General features: G+C 37.2%; 1 protein-coding gene across 1 annotated transcript in view; it reads left to right on the top strand.

Annotated features, from left to right (window-relative positions):
* The window catches only part of LOC107753491 (guanine nucleotide-binding protein subunit alpha-12), a 36,354-nt gene extending 22,441 nt beyond the window's left edge, over positions 1–13,913 (top strand). Inside the window, exons 3-4 of the mRNA XM_016569647.1 lie at positions 9,655–9,705; positions 11,328–13,913. Coding sequence (XP_016425133.1) covers positions 9,655–9,705; positions 11,328–11,897 — 621 coding nt within the window. The 3' untranslated portion in view covers positions 11,898–13,913. The remainder of the gene's footprint in view (positions 1–9,654; positions 9,706–11,327) is intronic.
* The last annotated feature ends 1,105 nt before the right edge of the window (positions 13,914–15,018 follow it).

The raw sequence follows: 15,018 nt of genomic DNA, 5'->3' as shown, positions 1-15,018 counted from the left end.
ATAAACATGCAAATAATTGGTATCGGTATCGGTTATAAAATATCAATATCGGTCGATCACTAGTCATGTCCTCGCTAACTTCACTATAACCCCTCATTTCTTAGGAGGCGGAATGGAAGTAACAGGGCAGAATGGCTTTTGACTCTGAGAGGTGTCACTAGTGCATTCAGCCATATTTCTCCGACTGCCCTGTTGTCTGTCATGTGCTATCTGCAGACAGACTGTCAGGAGCGATAAATGTACGCTCATTTTGGCCTGCTCCTCCAGTGTCCTATCTGTCTGTTTGCCCTATCTAGGCCATTATAGTACAACTTAGTCAAAGTACTCTACAGACATTGCTGAGGTTTGATATGACCATGACAAACACTTCCATTGCCTTGACATTCCTAGGCTGGAGATTATACGCCCAAGTGGCTTATCAAGGTTATTTTACTCCTTATAATGGAAATGAAAGGTTTGTGCATGAGTCTGCAGGTGCTTTCCTGTCTAAAAACAAGTCTAAAATATTATAGTGTGATGATTCGTTTCTTTCTTTTTTTTAAAAACTTTTCTTCAGAGACTAAAGAATCACGCTTTTCCATGGAATTACAACAATGCAATGTTTAAATTTTTCCCTAAAATTGTTTGGGCACCAAAAAAAAAAAAAAAAAATCAATCTGGATAATAACAAAAATGTACGTATATGTTTTGTTTAGTTATGCAACACTGTGGATTTCATGCGGTAAAAAAAATAATGTTTTTGAAGTCAAATCTTTTCAAAGAATGAACCAAATTGTCTCACAAAATCAGTCTGAATGGTTAGTTCACACATTGGTAAACCATTTGGTCACAATGGTTATCAGTTTATAATGTTATCAATGAATAACAATAAAAATTTTGAATCGATTTCTCACACAACGCCATTGCATGACTTCAGAAAATTGGAAAACTAGTGCATAAGTCAAGTGGGTCACTTTTTTGATATGTGTATATTGCTTTTAAATCCTTATTGCAATCTGAAAGCTCTGCATTCATTGTAATGGCATTGAAAGCGTGATTCTTTCAAATGTATCTTCATGTGTTTCACAGAAGAAAAAAAAAAGGCACATGGGTTTGGAATAACATGAGAAACAAATGAGCCACATTATACACTACCTTTCAAAAATTCCACAAAAATATTAATCAGCACAACTGTTTTCGACATCAATAATAATAAGAAATGCTTCTTAAGCAGCAAATCAGTACTAGAATGATTTCTGAAGGATCATGTGACACTGAAGACTGAAGTAATGATGCTGAAAATTCAGCTTTGCCATCACAGTAATAAATAACATTTTACAATATATTAAAATAGAAAATTGGTGTAATAATATTTCACAATATTACTGTTTTTACTATATTTTTTACCCTTTGTCAGCAAACATTAAAAAATCGTACAGACCCCACATTTTATGTTATTTTTTGGTGGTGTAATTTATATATGTGTGTGCATTTTATACAAAGTGCATTAGATTTAGGTTCCAAGATCATAATTGTTCTCTGGGTATGATGGGCTTAGAGAGACATTGAACAAATTGAGTTTCCTCCATCTGCATGTTCAGTAAAGCTCAGTACACAATTCAATACCGCTTTCATGTCCATGAGAAAAGTGTGAGGATTAGCAGTAGATATTATGTTTTGAGCCCCTGTGAAACAGATGGTGAGTGGGCTGTTCTTATTGAAAACAGACCCAAGGGGAGCACTGTACTGGAAGAGGAAAAACTGACTTTACAGGCAGCCGTGTCCTTGGATGTTTGGCTGTTATCGAAAACGTCATACACCCACAGTTTTTCTCGACTATTTTATTTTTTTTTATCTCCCACTCTGTTTTTATTCCACCCATCAGTGGTTTGTTTCCAGGCCTGTCTAGGGTCAGTCTCCCTGAGGGGCCGCCATTAGGCGAATGGATAAGATAGGAGCAGAACTGATTGAGGTGAGACACGGGAGAGAAAAGAGGGAAATACCCGCAGAGCCATGGAGTGTGGAAGGAGGAGCGAACACAGCGGCTCGCCTCTTAGTCTCACACTTTTTACACATTCTCACATTACAGAGGACTTGACAGACTGTGTCTGCTGCTGAGGTCACGCCACTGAGGTCACACTTAAACTGAGTTAAGGAAATGATGACGCTAGGGCTGCAACAACTAACTGATAAAATCCATAATAAACTGATCAACAATTCAGCAATAAAAAAAAAAAATGTCTTTATTGATTAGTGTTTACTTTATTGATGTCTTTATTGATTAATGACCCAAATTGTCCATTAGAGAATTTTATATTAATGCTTCAGAGAAGGTCATAGGCATATTGTTAGCTTTATGTGGCCATAACTTATTCTAAAAAGTCAGGATAGTATTGCACTGTTTAGTACACAGCAGAGAAGTGCAGTGCATTCATTTTGTCATTTTAATAAAATATTGGACATTAAATTTGTTTAAAATAAATCTAATTAAAATTATAAAATCATGTAATGCCAGAAATTATATTTTATATCAGTAACAGTAACTAATGGCATTATAGTAAATAATTCCTGACATTTATAAGCACAAAAAATTTCAGTAACAAACTATTTCTGTTACTTTGGTTTTGATTATGTGAACAACTCTGACTTATATAGTGGTATTTATGCCAAAACTAGCTATTGTATTTAAATACTATATTACATTTAAAGGACAATAGCAGTATATTGCATACCTGGTAGTTTGCACATTGTTAGGAGGACAACAGTGCTTTTTCAGTATTATGGTGGAACTAAAATCTTCAGTCTTTTTGATTGGATCAAATAAATAATTGATAAATTGAAACTTTAATAGTTACTAGTTATTAGTTGTGGCACTAGCTTATATCATATTTTGCTTATCTTGTGGGTCAACAGAGCAGATGGTTTCTGTTCTTCTGACTGGCTATCATTGGTCTGAAACCAAGCAATGCATTAGATTGACAGAGTGTACAGATCTTCATGCTCAGAAGTGACATTTCTGTCAGGATATTGTTCAACAGTAGTTGCTCTCCACTGGCACTAATGTGAGATGTCAGAGACCTGTGGACAGATTTCTTAACCAGTCTGTTCATGTGTTCGACTTTTTGGCTGTTTTCTATATTGAGAGCAGCTATGTGTCACTGTACTATAAAGATACATATATTAGACGTGGCTCTGGAGAATACAGAGCTCCTTCAGACACATTTGGATAGTCCAGAGAGACTTATCTATCAGCCTTGTTCCACTGAATGTGCACTTAACTGAAACATTACATTAACAAAACAATATTAACAAAATAACATTATATTTTATATAATTCATAGCGCTGTCAGCCATGATTAATCATAATTTTTATTGTGGTTAATATACACTGCAGTTCAAAAGTTTGGAGTCTATAAGATTTTGTAATGTTTTTGAAAGAAGTCTCTTCTACTCACCAAGGCTGCATTTATTTTATTGCATATAAGAAACATTCAGTAAACCTAGTAATATTGTGATTTTCTTTTACAGTTTAAAATAACTATTTACTATTTTAACACATTTAAAAAAATTATTCCTGTGATGGCAAAGCTGAATTTTCAGCATCATTACTCCAGTCTTCAGTGTCATGTTTTATTATCAGAATCAGAATCAGAATCAGAATGAGCTTTATTGCCAGGTATGTTTACACATACGAGGAATTTGTTTTCGTGACAGAAGCTTCCACAGTGTAACAGAATGACAGTGACAGAACAAAAAAACACAGATAATAATAAATAAAAATAAATAAAAAATAGAACAAGTAAAATAAGGAATAAAAAATATACAAATCGACAATTGTATGTACAGGTATAGAACAATAGACAGTTGTATGTACTTGTTGGGTAGAGAGCGGAGGTTCGCCAGATGGATGCTAGGCAACGGCGTTCTGAATCCGCGCTGCCTTAGCTTCACGAGCGCGCCGGCTCGCTTCCCCTGTCTGCGCGTCCTGAAGCGCTTGATCAGCGCCACAGCTCCCCTGACTACAATGTCCAGCAAAACATCAGAATAATCGAAAACCGGTGAAATATCAGGTGGTGTTTACTTCCGAATGTCCAGCAATTCGTCTCTGGTGAAACTGATTGCAGGGATATAACTAAAGACAGGACAAACTAACAAAAACATAAAAACAACTGCGGAGCACGCCACGGAGGCAGCCATCAGCGTCGGCGCCATCTCAAGACTTAATTCAAGACATCTCATCAAGACATCTCATCTTAATTTCTTATTGTCAGTGTTATACAGTTGTGCTGTTTAATATGTAGAAATAGATTATTGACGAATAGAAATTTCAAAAGAACAGCATTTGTTGTAACATTATAAATGTCTTTACTGTCACTTTTGATCGATTTAATACATCCTTGCTGAATAAAAGTATTAATTTCTTACTGACCCCAAACTTTTAAATGGTAATGTACATATAATCAGCATAAAGGTTCACAACATTAGTTTTTCGTTTCTAGGAACACAGCTCATGTTATTGTTAACATACCTCCGGCATAATGTAAGTCTCCAAATTGTTTTCTGAGTTCCCAGACTTTCCTTCTACTGGTCTCCTCCAATTCAGAAATCATAATACGAGTCTATCCGCAAAGATAAAAGGCGAGGTGTACGGTTTCAGCTAGATCAACAGTGTGGGAGCAGCCCGAGGTTCTGTGAAGTTCTGGAGGTGAAGGAGCTCCATGTGGGGGATTAATATGAGTTCTCTTCATGCATCCAAACCAAACAGGCAATCCCACTCCAAGAACCGGGAAATCGAGCTCTGTTTGTTTTGCGTGAGGATTATTTACACAATCTGATATTTACGGAGGCGAGGGCGGACATCGTCAATGCAGAAGAGGGTTGATTTTCTCTCTGAAATTAACAGAAATGTATTTCAAAGTTTTGCTGTTGACTTGATATTTTCGAGGAGACTTTAAGGATAATTTTTTTTACGTTTTTCACCTGTTCTTTTGTTCTTTTATGGAGGAGATATTTTGAAAAATGTCTCAGCTCCTCTTTTCCAAATAGTGGAAAATAGTGTTCAAACTCCAACAAATGATTAGATTTTATATGGCAAGTTCTTTCAAAGCTATTGTATTACTTCAAAGTAAAGTTGAAGTCATTGGGCCAGATGTACTGAACAGGGCAAATTAGCGTTAGAGCACAATTCCATAAAAGCGCCGATAAAAGGGAAAATTCTGCGGGAGATTTACTGAAAATGCGCACATTAAAGAACACAGACGCAACATCTCATTTCCATAATGACCAGCGCAATCTACCAAGAGCAGCGCAAATTACCGTCTGCTTTAAGACATGCTTTTTTTGGGCGTTAAATAATGCAGCAAATACCAGTAAATTGACAAGCGCAAATCTTAGTAAATCACGTTGTGTGATTCATTTAAATACTCTCCTCCCAGAAATGTAACGATCGTAAGGGAAACACCTACAAATGTATATTCAGTAAAGTGAGTAGCAAAAATAACTCGGTCCACACCTTTTCAGCTCTAATTTCCTACTGCGTGTCTTTAGTAAATCCTGACAGTAGTTTTTTTAACACCAAATGAGGGTTTGCGCTGACGCAAACTGATAGTAAATCTGGCCCTAAGTCTGCTAAAAATCTTCTTAAATGCTTAAATCTCATTTGCAATTCTTGGATTTTTACGTTTTTTGGAGCATATTAAGGTTAATTCATTTTGTCATTCTGTTATATTTCTTTCTTTGTGTCCAATAAAAAAAAAAACAGGTTTGGAATGAAATGAAAGGATTAGTGAAAAGAAGTATTTTTGGGTGAACTATTCCTTTCAGCCAGCCGAAAGATGTTTCTTGGAAAAAAGTAGGAACATACAGCTGTATTTCTTACTTTTCTAGATCGGCACAACACATTTCCTACAGAGAGAGAAATGAAAACATTCAGTGATATGTCTGTTCTCAGTCACCGTGGAACAGTTATCCACCAACAAAGCACAGCTGCTGGATCTGGCAGTTAAACATCACTTAAGTAAGATCTCCACTCAATGCCGAGGAAGGTTTTACTGTCAGATATAACAAAGTGTGCGGTGAAAAGAATCCCTGATGGACCCGCTGAAACTTTAGAAAAGCATTCATCCCTTCCACTCAGCTTTGTTCATACGAGCTCTTTCCCAAGACGACACCGATGCTGTTTGATCGAAACAGAGAATACTGCAAGATTTATGCTGTGTGCTTCTCAAGATCTTTTTTTAACCTAACATTTTTTCCTTCGAGGCATTTCTCTAAGTTTCTAAGTGATTAGGGTCTATATTTGAGTCAAGGGTCATGAGGGATGCCTTTAATTTAATCTAATTTCTGGAGATCTGCTGTTTATTTGAAGGGGACTGAGATTGAGATCACTGCTGGGAAGGGAAGGGATTAAGGCCTCTGTACATGGCCGTGCTCAATCATGCTTCCCCTTACTCACTGCACAAATACCCATGGGCACACTTTCTTACATTGTGCTAAAGTTGTGGCTTTGGCCTGCAAGGCCTCAGCGTAGATCTTTCCCACACTCTCAGCAGGCCGTCATGTGCATGTTGAGCTCAGATGGAGGGAGGAGAGAGACCTCCAGCTTTATTGGCCAATGACCTGCAGCATATAGCTACTTTTGCGCAGAGCATGGACCAATCAGAGAGCCCAGATAAGGGTCAGTTGACAATACTGTGCTTTAGCTCTGTTCTACTGCAACTTCTGACTATACTGCATAGGGATGAATTTATTATGCCAATATTTCTATACATTTATATATAGGTAATGGTACTTTCAATGTTTTTGCCCATAACATTACATCACCCATAATGTGAAATGACTGAAAAAAATATAAAGGATCACTTGGTTCAGGATTACTAGCTTTGAATTTAGATCTTTTACTGAATTTAGTTTTGTTAGTTTCCACTCTGATTCTTTTAATTCCAGTATAGTTTTAGTTGTAACTATTTACTGTATTTAGTTTTCACTGACACTTTATGTAGTGTTTATTTTAGTTGTAGTATTTTTGGGCAACTAATGTGTACCAATGTAAACTGTCACTGAAATATAACAGTATAAAATCTAGGTGAATTTTGTGATTAATGAAGGTTATAAAGGTTTAAAATGCTGTAATATACTGTGTATCTAAAATTAAATGAATTCTGGGTCCTTTCTATTTTAGTTAGGTTTAGAGTCATGGCAATATATTTCAGTTATTTTAATAATGTTTATTTCAGTTAACAAAAAATATTATTTTTATTTTATTTTATTTTTTTACTTTTGGGCTTTATGCATTTTTTCTTTCAATTTGATCATATAAATAAAAAACGAATACATTACATAGCTATTTAATATTTCCCCCCAAAAAAGATCATTTAATGATATTGCAAATTATATTTGCATTTTTATGTTTCCCATATAAAATATGTATCATATATGGGCAATATGTAAAATATAAAATATTTGTTTTTGGTTTTGAAATATTATTATTAAATGATAGAATTATATATAATTATGAATAAATATTTTGAAAATAATTTAAAGAAGTGTCTGTCTGTGTGTGTGTGTGTGTGTGTACCTGTTTTTCTATTCTGGTGGGGACTTAAACCTGAATACACACAGACTCATGGGGACTCGTGTCACGGTGGGGTCCTAAATTGAGGTCCCCACGGGTAAACAAGCTAATAAATCACACAGAATGAAGTTTTTTGAAAATCTAAAAATGCACAATGTTTCCTGTGAGGGGTAGGTTTAGGGGTAGGGCAATAGAAAATGCGGTCTGTACAGTAGAAAAACCATTACACCTATGGAGAGTCCCCACAAGGATAGCTGACCAGACATGTGTGTGTGTGTGTGTGTGTGTCTGTGTGTCTGTGTGTGTGTGTGTGAGCTGCTATCAGATATCTATGTGATTTCCTTCCTGCGTTACATTAAGCTCTTATGATGTGCGGTGTTGTGTGTAGGGTTGGGGTGTTGGGCTTCAGTCTGTTATAGAGGGCCAGCGCTGTTCGACTAATCCCCTGTTTCACACACAGCTGTTTCCTGTTGGGAACATGGGCCAGGCCAGGGGCCTTTGTGAGACACACACAAACTAGAGGACACAATTTGCTTTTCCAGACAATGTTCACTGAAACGCCAAGGCTGCAGTGTCTGCCATCTAAAAGCCTGCGTGAAAACAACTTTGTCAGGAAATAATGCTCAACACAGCAGTTTAGTTCATCTCTCTATTGCTTCATTCTAGGGAGTCCATTCTAATAAGACAGAACAGAACCTGTTTTTTTGCTTGGAAAAGTCTCCAGATATTGGACAATAAATGCAGTTATCAGTAGATTGTGGCTTATGAAGGCAGCAGACATAACTGATTCTTGGACGAGACCAGTGTGAACATGCTGTACTGACTCCAATCACCCTGAGCTTCAGACGTCTCATCAGTCAGCTTTATATATGGATTGGGCTTCGACCTCTGACCTGAATCTCCTGTAGTTATAGGAGTGAAAGTCTGAGCTGAGTTCAACACATAGTGCCTGCAGGAATTCATGTGCCTGTTATTTGTAATGTTTGGATATTATAGGATCCATTTATTAGAGCCATCATTCTGTAATGTAAACAGACTGTGCTAATGTGCACAGGGGCAGTCGTGACCTAATGGATAGAGAGTCGGACTTGTAACCCAAAGATCGCGGGTTCGAGTCTCGGTACCGGCAGGGATTGTAGGTGGGGGAGAGTGAATGTCCAGTGCTCTCTCCCACCCTCAATACCACGACTGAGGTGAGACCCTTGAGTAGGTGCCGCAGCATTGGCTGCCCACTGCTCACTGACTGCTCCGGGTGTGTGTGTGTGCGCGTGTTTGTTCACTACTCACTGCTGTGTGTGTGTGTACTTGGATGGGTTAAATGCAGAGCACAAATTCCAAGTATGGGACACCATACTTGGCCACACGTCATGTCCTTTCCTTTCGTTCCTTTCCTTAACCAAATGTTGGTCCAAGGGAGCAATACTTGAGAATGATTTTTCATCTGACTCCCCACACAGCATTTTATGAAGTAACAGGAGATTATGAGCATTATGTGTAAAAGCTACATTATAGAGTTAACTGGAGTTCTGCTGATGGGCACTATGGGGTATGAGTGTCCCGCATAGTTCTCAGACAAAGATAGGAACATCCTGTTACTTGTAGACTTTCCATTCCTGAATTAGAACAGCTTTTGGGATCATGTTGCCCTATTTGTTTTAATAAAAATGTTAAAAGAGAGTTTTGCAAATAAATCACTATGTGAGAATAAGAACTGAGAATGTGTTTTCTATAGACTTTAATTGTCCTGCCTGAGTAGAAGAGCTACACAAGTTTGGGGTCTGTAATATGTTTAAATGATGTCTCTTATGCTCACCAAGGCTGTATTTATTTGATCAAAAATACAGTAAAACAGTGATATTGTGCAACATTAATGTCTTTACTGTCAATTTCATGCATCCTTGCTGAATAAAAGTCCTCATTTCTTTCCAAAAATGTATATTATGGACTCCAGACTTCACCCCAGAAATACATGTAATTATCATACTTGGTTTGTTTAGTTTGTTCTGCTTCATTTAAATTAAATCATAAATGTGAATAAGCTGAAATGTCCGTTATTGCACACAGAGTAAAACCCTGTCTTTTTTTGTGGCCTTTTTTTACAGAGTGAATCAGTGAAATATTTCCTGGACAACTTGGATTGGATTGGACAACTGGTGAGTCATGATAACAAAACATTATTTAGTGGTGCCAGATCTTCATGGTATATGATCATTCACTGTTCTAATAATGATACATAAATTAAATAAACAAAGATAGTCATCTGGAAAGATAGTTAGAAAGATAGATAGTTAGTCAGAGTAGTGTTTTTTTATAAAGTGTTTCCCAGCAGAGGAGGTGGCACTGAAGACTGGAGACACTGAAAATGAAAGAAAAATGGTCTCTTTGAGACTGATATTGGCCAAGGTTGCCAAGAACACATACTGTGTCTCATATGAGTGATAAAAAAGGCCTGGAAGTGTTTTGTGTGAGCATGGAAACCAAGGCCAATACATGTACAAAACAAATACATGTTAGTTTGGGTGGGATGTGGGCCCTATGGAAGCTGCTTTGAAGATCATTTTGTCTGCCCTTGTGGCAATTTTCATTAAGAGGTTGTATGTACAAAAGATTGCCTATAGGAACTTCTCTTATTTTACTTTTGACCACATAGATTTAAAAAATATACGAATGTTTAAATGTAGTATGTATGTTTTAGGTTGCACAAATGGAAAAAGACCCTAGTAGAACGTGAACCATAAAAAAAATACTCTAAAAGACCTGTGCAAATAATAAGATTGTTAATAAAACATATTAAATTTAGCAGAACTGCTAAAAATCTGTATGATTTGTGCTGAAAACAATCCTGCTATCTAAAGACAAACCGTATGTATTTGCTACTCACTCAATTTTACTCAACCTTTTCTTACAGAATTATGTACCGAGCCGACAGGACATCCTATTGGCCAGGAAGGCCACCAAGGGGATTGTGGAGCACGATTTTGTCATTAAGAAGATCCCTTTTAAGATGGTAGATGTGGGTGGCCAGCGCTCTCAGAGACAGAAATGGTTTCAGTGCTTTGACGGCATCACCTCCATCCTCTTCATGGTGTCCTCCAGCGAGTACGACCAGGTGCTGATGGAAGACCGCCGCACCAACCGTCTGGTGGAGTCCATGAACATCTTTGAGACCATAGTCAACAACAAGCTCTTTTCCAATGTGTCCATGACACTGAAGACTGGAGACACTGAAAATGAAAGTAAAATGGTCTCTTTGAGACTGATATTGGCCAAGGTTGCCAAGAACACATAGTGTGTCTCATATGAGTGATAAAAAAAGGCCTGGAAGTGTTTTGTGTGAGCACGGAAACCAAGGCCAATGACAAAACAAATACATGTCAGTTTGGGTGGGATGTGGGGCCTATGAAAACTGCTTCAAGATCATTTTGTCTGCCCTTCTGGCAATTTTCATTAAGAGGTTATATGTTTATGACAAAAGATTGCCTGGGAACCACTCTTATTTTACTTTTGTATGTTTAAGTATGTTTTAGGTATTAACTTTAAGTATGTTTTAGGTTGCACAAATGGTTAAAAAACAAAACCCTAGTAGAACGCAAGCCATAAAAAAACTCTAAAAGAGCTGTGCAAATAATAAGATTGTTAATAAAAACATTTAAGATAAATTTAGCAGAAGTAAACTGCTAAAAACTGTTTGATTTGTGCTAAAAAACAATCATGCTATCTAATGATAAACAGTGTACTTGCTGTTGACTCAATTTTACTCAACCTTTTCTTACAGAATTATGTACCGAGCCGACAGGACATCCTATTGGCCAGGAAGGCCACCAAGGGGATTGTGGAGCACGATTTTGTCATTAAGAAGATCCCTTTTAAGATGGTAGATGTGGGTGGCCAGCGCTCTCAGAGACAGAAATGGTTTCAGTGCTTTGACGGCATCACCTCCATCCTCTTCATGGTGTCCTCCAGCGAGTACGACCAGGTGCTGATGGAAGACCGCCGCACCAACCGTCTGGTGGAGTCCATGAACATCTTTGAGACCATAGTCAACAACAAGCTCTTTTCCAATGTGTCCATAATCCTCTTCCTCAACAAGATGGACCTTCTGGTGGAGAAGGTACTCAAAGTCAACATTAGCAAACACTTTTCCGACTTCCGAGGAGACCCTCACCGACTGGAGGACGTGCAGGCCTATCTTGTGCAATGCTTCAACCGCAAACGTCGCAACCGCAGCAAGCCACTTTTCCACCACTTCACCACTGCCATTGACACCGAGAACATTCGCTTCGTCTTTCATGCCGTCAAAGACACAATTCTTCAGGAGAACCTTAAAGACATAATGTTGCAGTGACTTTTACAGTAATTTTTGATCAGTTTTGCCGTTGTTTGAGTCTGTTTCCCATCCTATTGCAGGAAAAAATGCCTTCTGGATTTCATTTGAACCCATTTTGCCTTGACAACTGTGCAGAAGAAACATCATGTGTTAGTTAATCATGTACTCCAATATCCAGTCCTTTATACTTGAGACATGGTGTATAAAAATGACATGAATCTCTCTTTGTCCTCACTCGTTTTAATGTGTTTTAATGTGTTAAAAGCCAAGAACATTTGAGGGTATTACAGTTTGTCACTGCAAAGAAAATGAAACAGACTGATAATTAATCATTATAGAGAATTTTCACCTCTTTCCTCAAGGATAATCTCAATGCACAATAACGTTACACTGGCTCATCTCCCAAATAACATCCTAAATATCAACAGCAAACCTGCACTGAACATCCTGCTTGAACAAGTAGTTAATTTCATGTCACTTGACAGGTTTATTTTTATTTAATCTAACATTTAAATCACATTTTGCTTTATCTATACTTGTGAGTTTATAGATGACATGCAAAATTCTCATTAACAACTAAGCAGGGTTTTTGTACATAGAGTGAATAGCAGCTTTTGTACATGTTAACTGTCTCTTCTGCTTTTATGTGTCTCTTCGAGTTAAGCTACAAGCTTTGAAGTATAGAGTAGGGTCAAATCACTGGTTATGCCTAACACCACTAACTTAAATAATGCATTAATGGTATTCTTTAAATGTCATTATTGCACAGCATGTGTACTTTATGAGTATTCATATGATGTTAATCCTCTCGAAATGTATGTAACCTGTGTAGTTTATGATTTTATAAGGAGATTTCAGAGGGAGTCAACCCGATGCTGTTCGGGGACTGAGTTTTATTCTCTGGATCTTGATGAATGTCAGCTGTGAACAGCTGTGGGCTTTTGGTTTTAGCTGGAGTTGCGATCCCGGACGAGCCCCCAATTTGTTGCGCCCATTTTGTGTTTTATTCTTTTGAACTACTTCATGAACGGGGTGTAAAGTGACTTCCTGGTGATGTCTGCCAATGCTAAGAAGTATTTGTTGTGGGAGGTAGCACAGTTTGATCCATTTTCCAGAGATCTGGTTTTGTCATCAGAAGTAGTCGCTGACTCACAGTCTCCTTGGAGGACCAGCGGTTTCAATTTCAGTGCAGGTGTCCACTTGTCAGAATTTTGTTTTTGCCATTGTTTTGTGTTAAGGGAAAGCTTGAGATAAGCTATGAAAAAGTTTTAACAAGAGCATCAAGCCAGTTTCTTGCATTCTTTCTTGTTTGTGGACTACAATGGAAACTGTGACTCATTTCTTGCAAAACAGCATTGACAATGTCTCTCTGTGCCCTAAAGGTATTTAAATTATGTCCTTCCTCATAATCACCGCAGTGCCATGTTGGCTTACTGAAAGTTGGCAGGAAGGGATTTGATTTGAGATATTGGACACACCCTAAACCTTTGTCCCTGACAGCTCTTCCCAGTGGGAGCAAAACACATGCATTTACTGGAAGACCTCTGGCTCCTCTTGTGCACATAAAGAAGCTGATTGGATTCTTTAATTCAAGGCTGTGTTTGTCCTTGTTTCCTCTTTTAAGACCATAAATCCATTGGGAGAGTTTGAAAGTTAAATAGCGGAAAAGAAACACAGACACAGTATGAAGGCTGTTAAAACCTGCAATCAAGACAAGCATATGGCGCGTAATTAATTTGATATAAATTATATTTGGTGAATAATAATCAAAGAAACTATTTCCAGTTGTGATTTCAATCTACTGAAGGTGATTTAACTACAGTATTTACGTTACATTTGCTGCTCTGGTGTTTTGTCCCTTTTAGGATCTCATGAGTGTCCCTGTTAACAGGATGTCTATTTCAACACTCTTTCAGTGTTTTACTGTACTTTTTTCAACTTTCAGTTTTGCTTCCCTAAAGTTTTATGTATCCAGTGATTGTAAAAAGTGTGAAATTCCAGATTTTAACTTCATTATGTGTGTTTTGTATATAAGACCTGTATAAATACAATAAAATGTTGAGTTATACTTTTGGCCTTGTTCCTATACAACTGCATATTGCAACTGAATATGCACTTTAAAAATATGCTGTTTAATTTACAGTAAAAAATAATACAGGCAGCTGTGGTTGCCAGATATTAACAGTAAAAAAAATTATGGGATGGCATATAGTGCCTGTATATAAAATATATATTAATATACCATTCAAAATCTGCTTTTAACATTCAAAATCACCATGATAATGCAGACTGTACAATAGAAATCCACAAGATGAATCAGAGTTAATTGTAAGTGACCAATACTCATATATAGATGACGCACAGGATTGTTGACACAAAGACCAACACAGATGATGTGAAAAATAATACAATAAACATTTACTAAATAACAGAAAAGTGTAACACAGATGTACATTACTGATAACAAAAACAGGAAGATGAATGTCATTTTACGACAACCCCAAAATTATTGATCAAACAAAACTAAATCAAAACGTTTTTAAAATGAATCATAGGCAATGTGACAGATGAATTTACCTCAGTTTGACTAGACAATCAGCCTTTGACATATATGACCAGAGCTGCATTTCATTATTTACATTTTGTCTGTGGTGAGATAGGATATGACTCATTTTTGGGTCACATCCCAACTACGCCAATTGCCTTTGTATATTAGAGGATAGATTATCTGACATTAATGTTGTTTCTGTATCATTACTATTAGCTTTCTGGTGTCTTATTTGTGTGTAAAGTTTAAATCTGCTGTTTTCCCATATATGAAAAACCGAACTGTCTCCACACTGTGCATTTCCTACACATGGCTTTGGGAGCAAGTTCAAACTAAGACAAATAAACAGAGGTTATGCAAGAGTTAAGTGGCAGAGGAAGTGTTACCCCCAACTGGGGCCTGTGCTCAGTAAGTACAATTTTAACTTCAAGCGTAGATGCATCTTTTTCAAAACGCCACCCGTCTTTGTAGCCAGCTATTTTAGGCTTTATTGTCATATAAGAGTTGCTGAGAACGTTTTCTTTCCTGTGAGGGAGCTAATGTTTGACTATGAACAAAGAGGTCCTATTATGGTAAGACACATCTAAACAA

The sequence above is a fragment of the Sinocyclocheilus rhinocerous genome, unplaced genomic scaffold (assembly GCF_001515625.1).
Source record: "Sinocyclocheilus rhinocerous isolate Xijiao unplaced genomic scaffold, SAMN03320098_v1.1 scaffold1303, whole genome shotgun sequence".
NCBI lineage: Eukaryota > Metazoa > Chordata > Actinopteri > Cypriniformes > Cyprinidae > Sinocyclocheilus > Sinocyclocheilus rhinocerous.
This window is presented reverse-complemented; position numbering and strand designations above follow the sequence as displayed.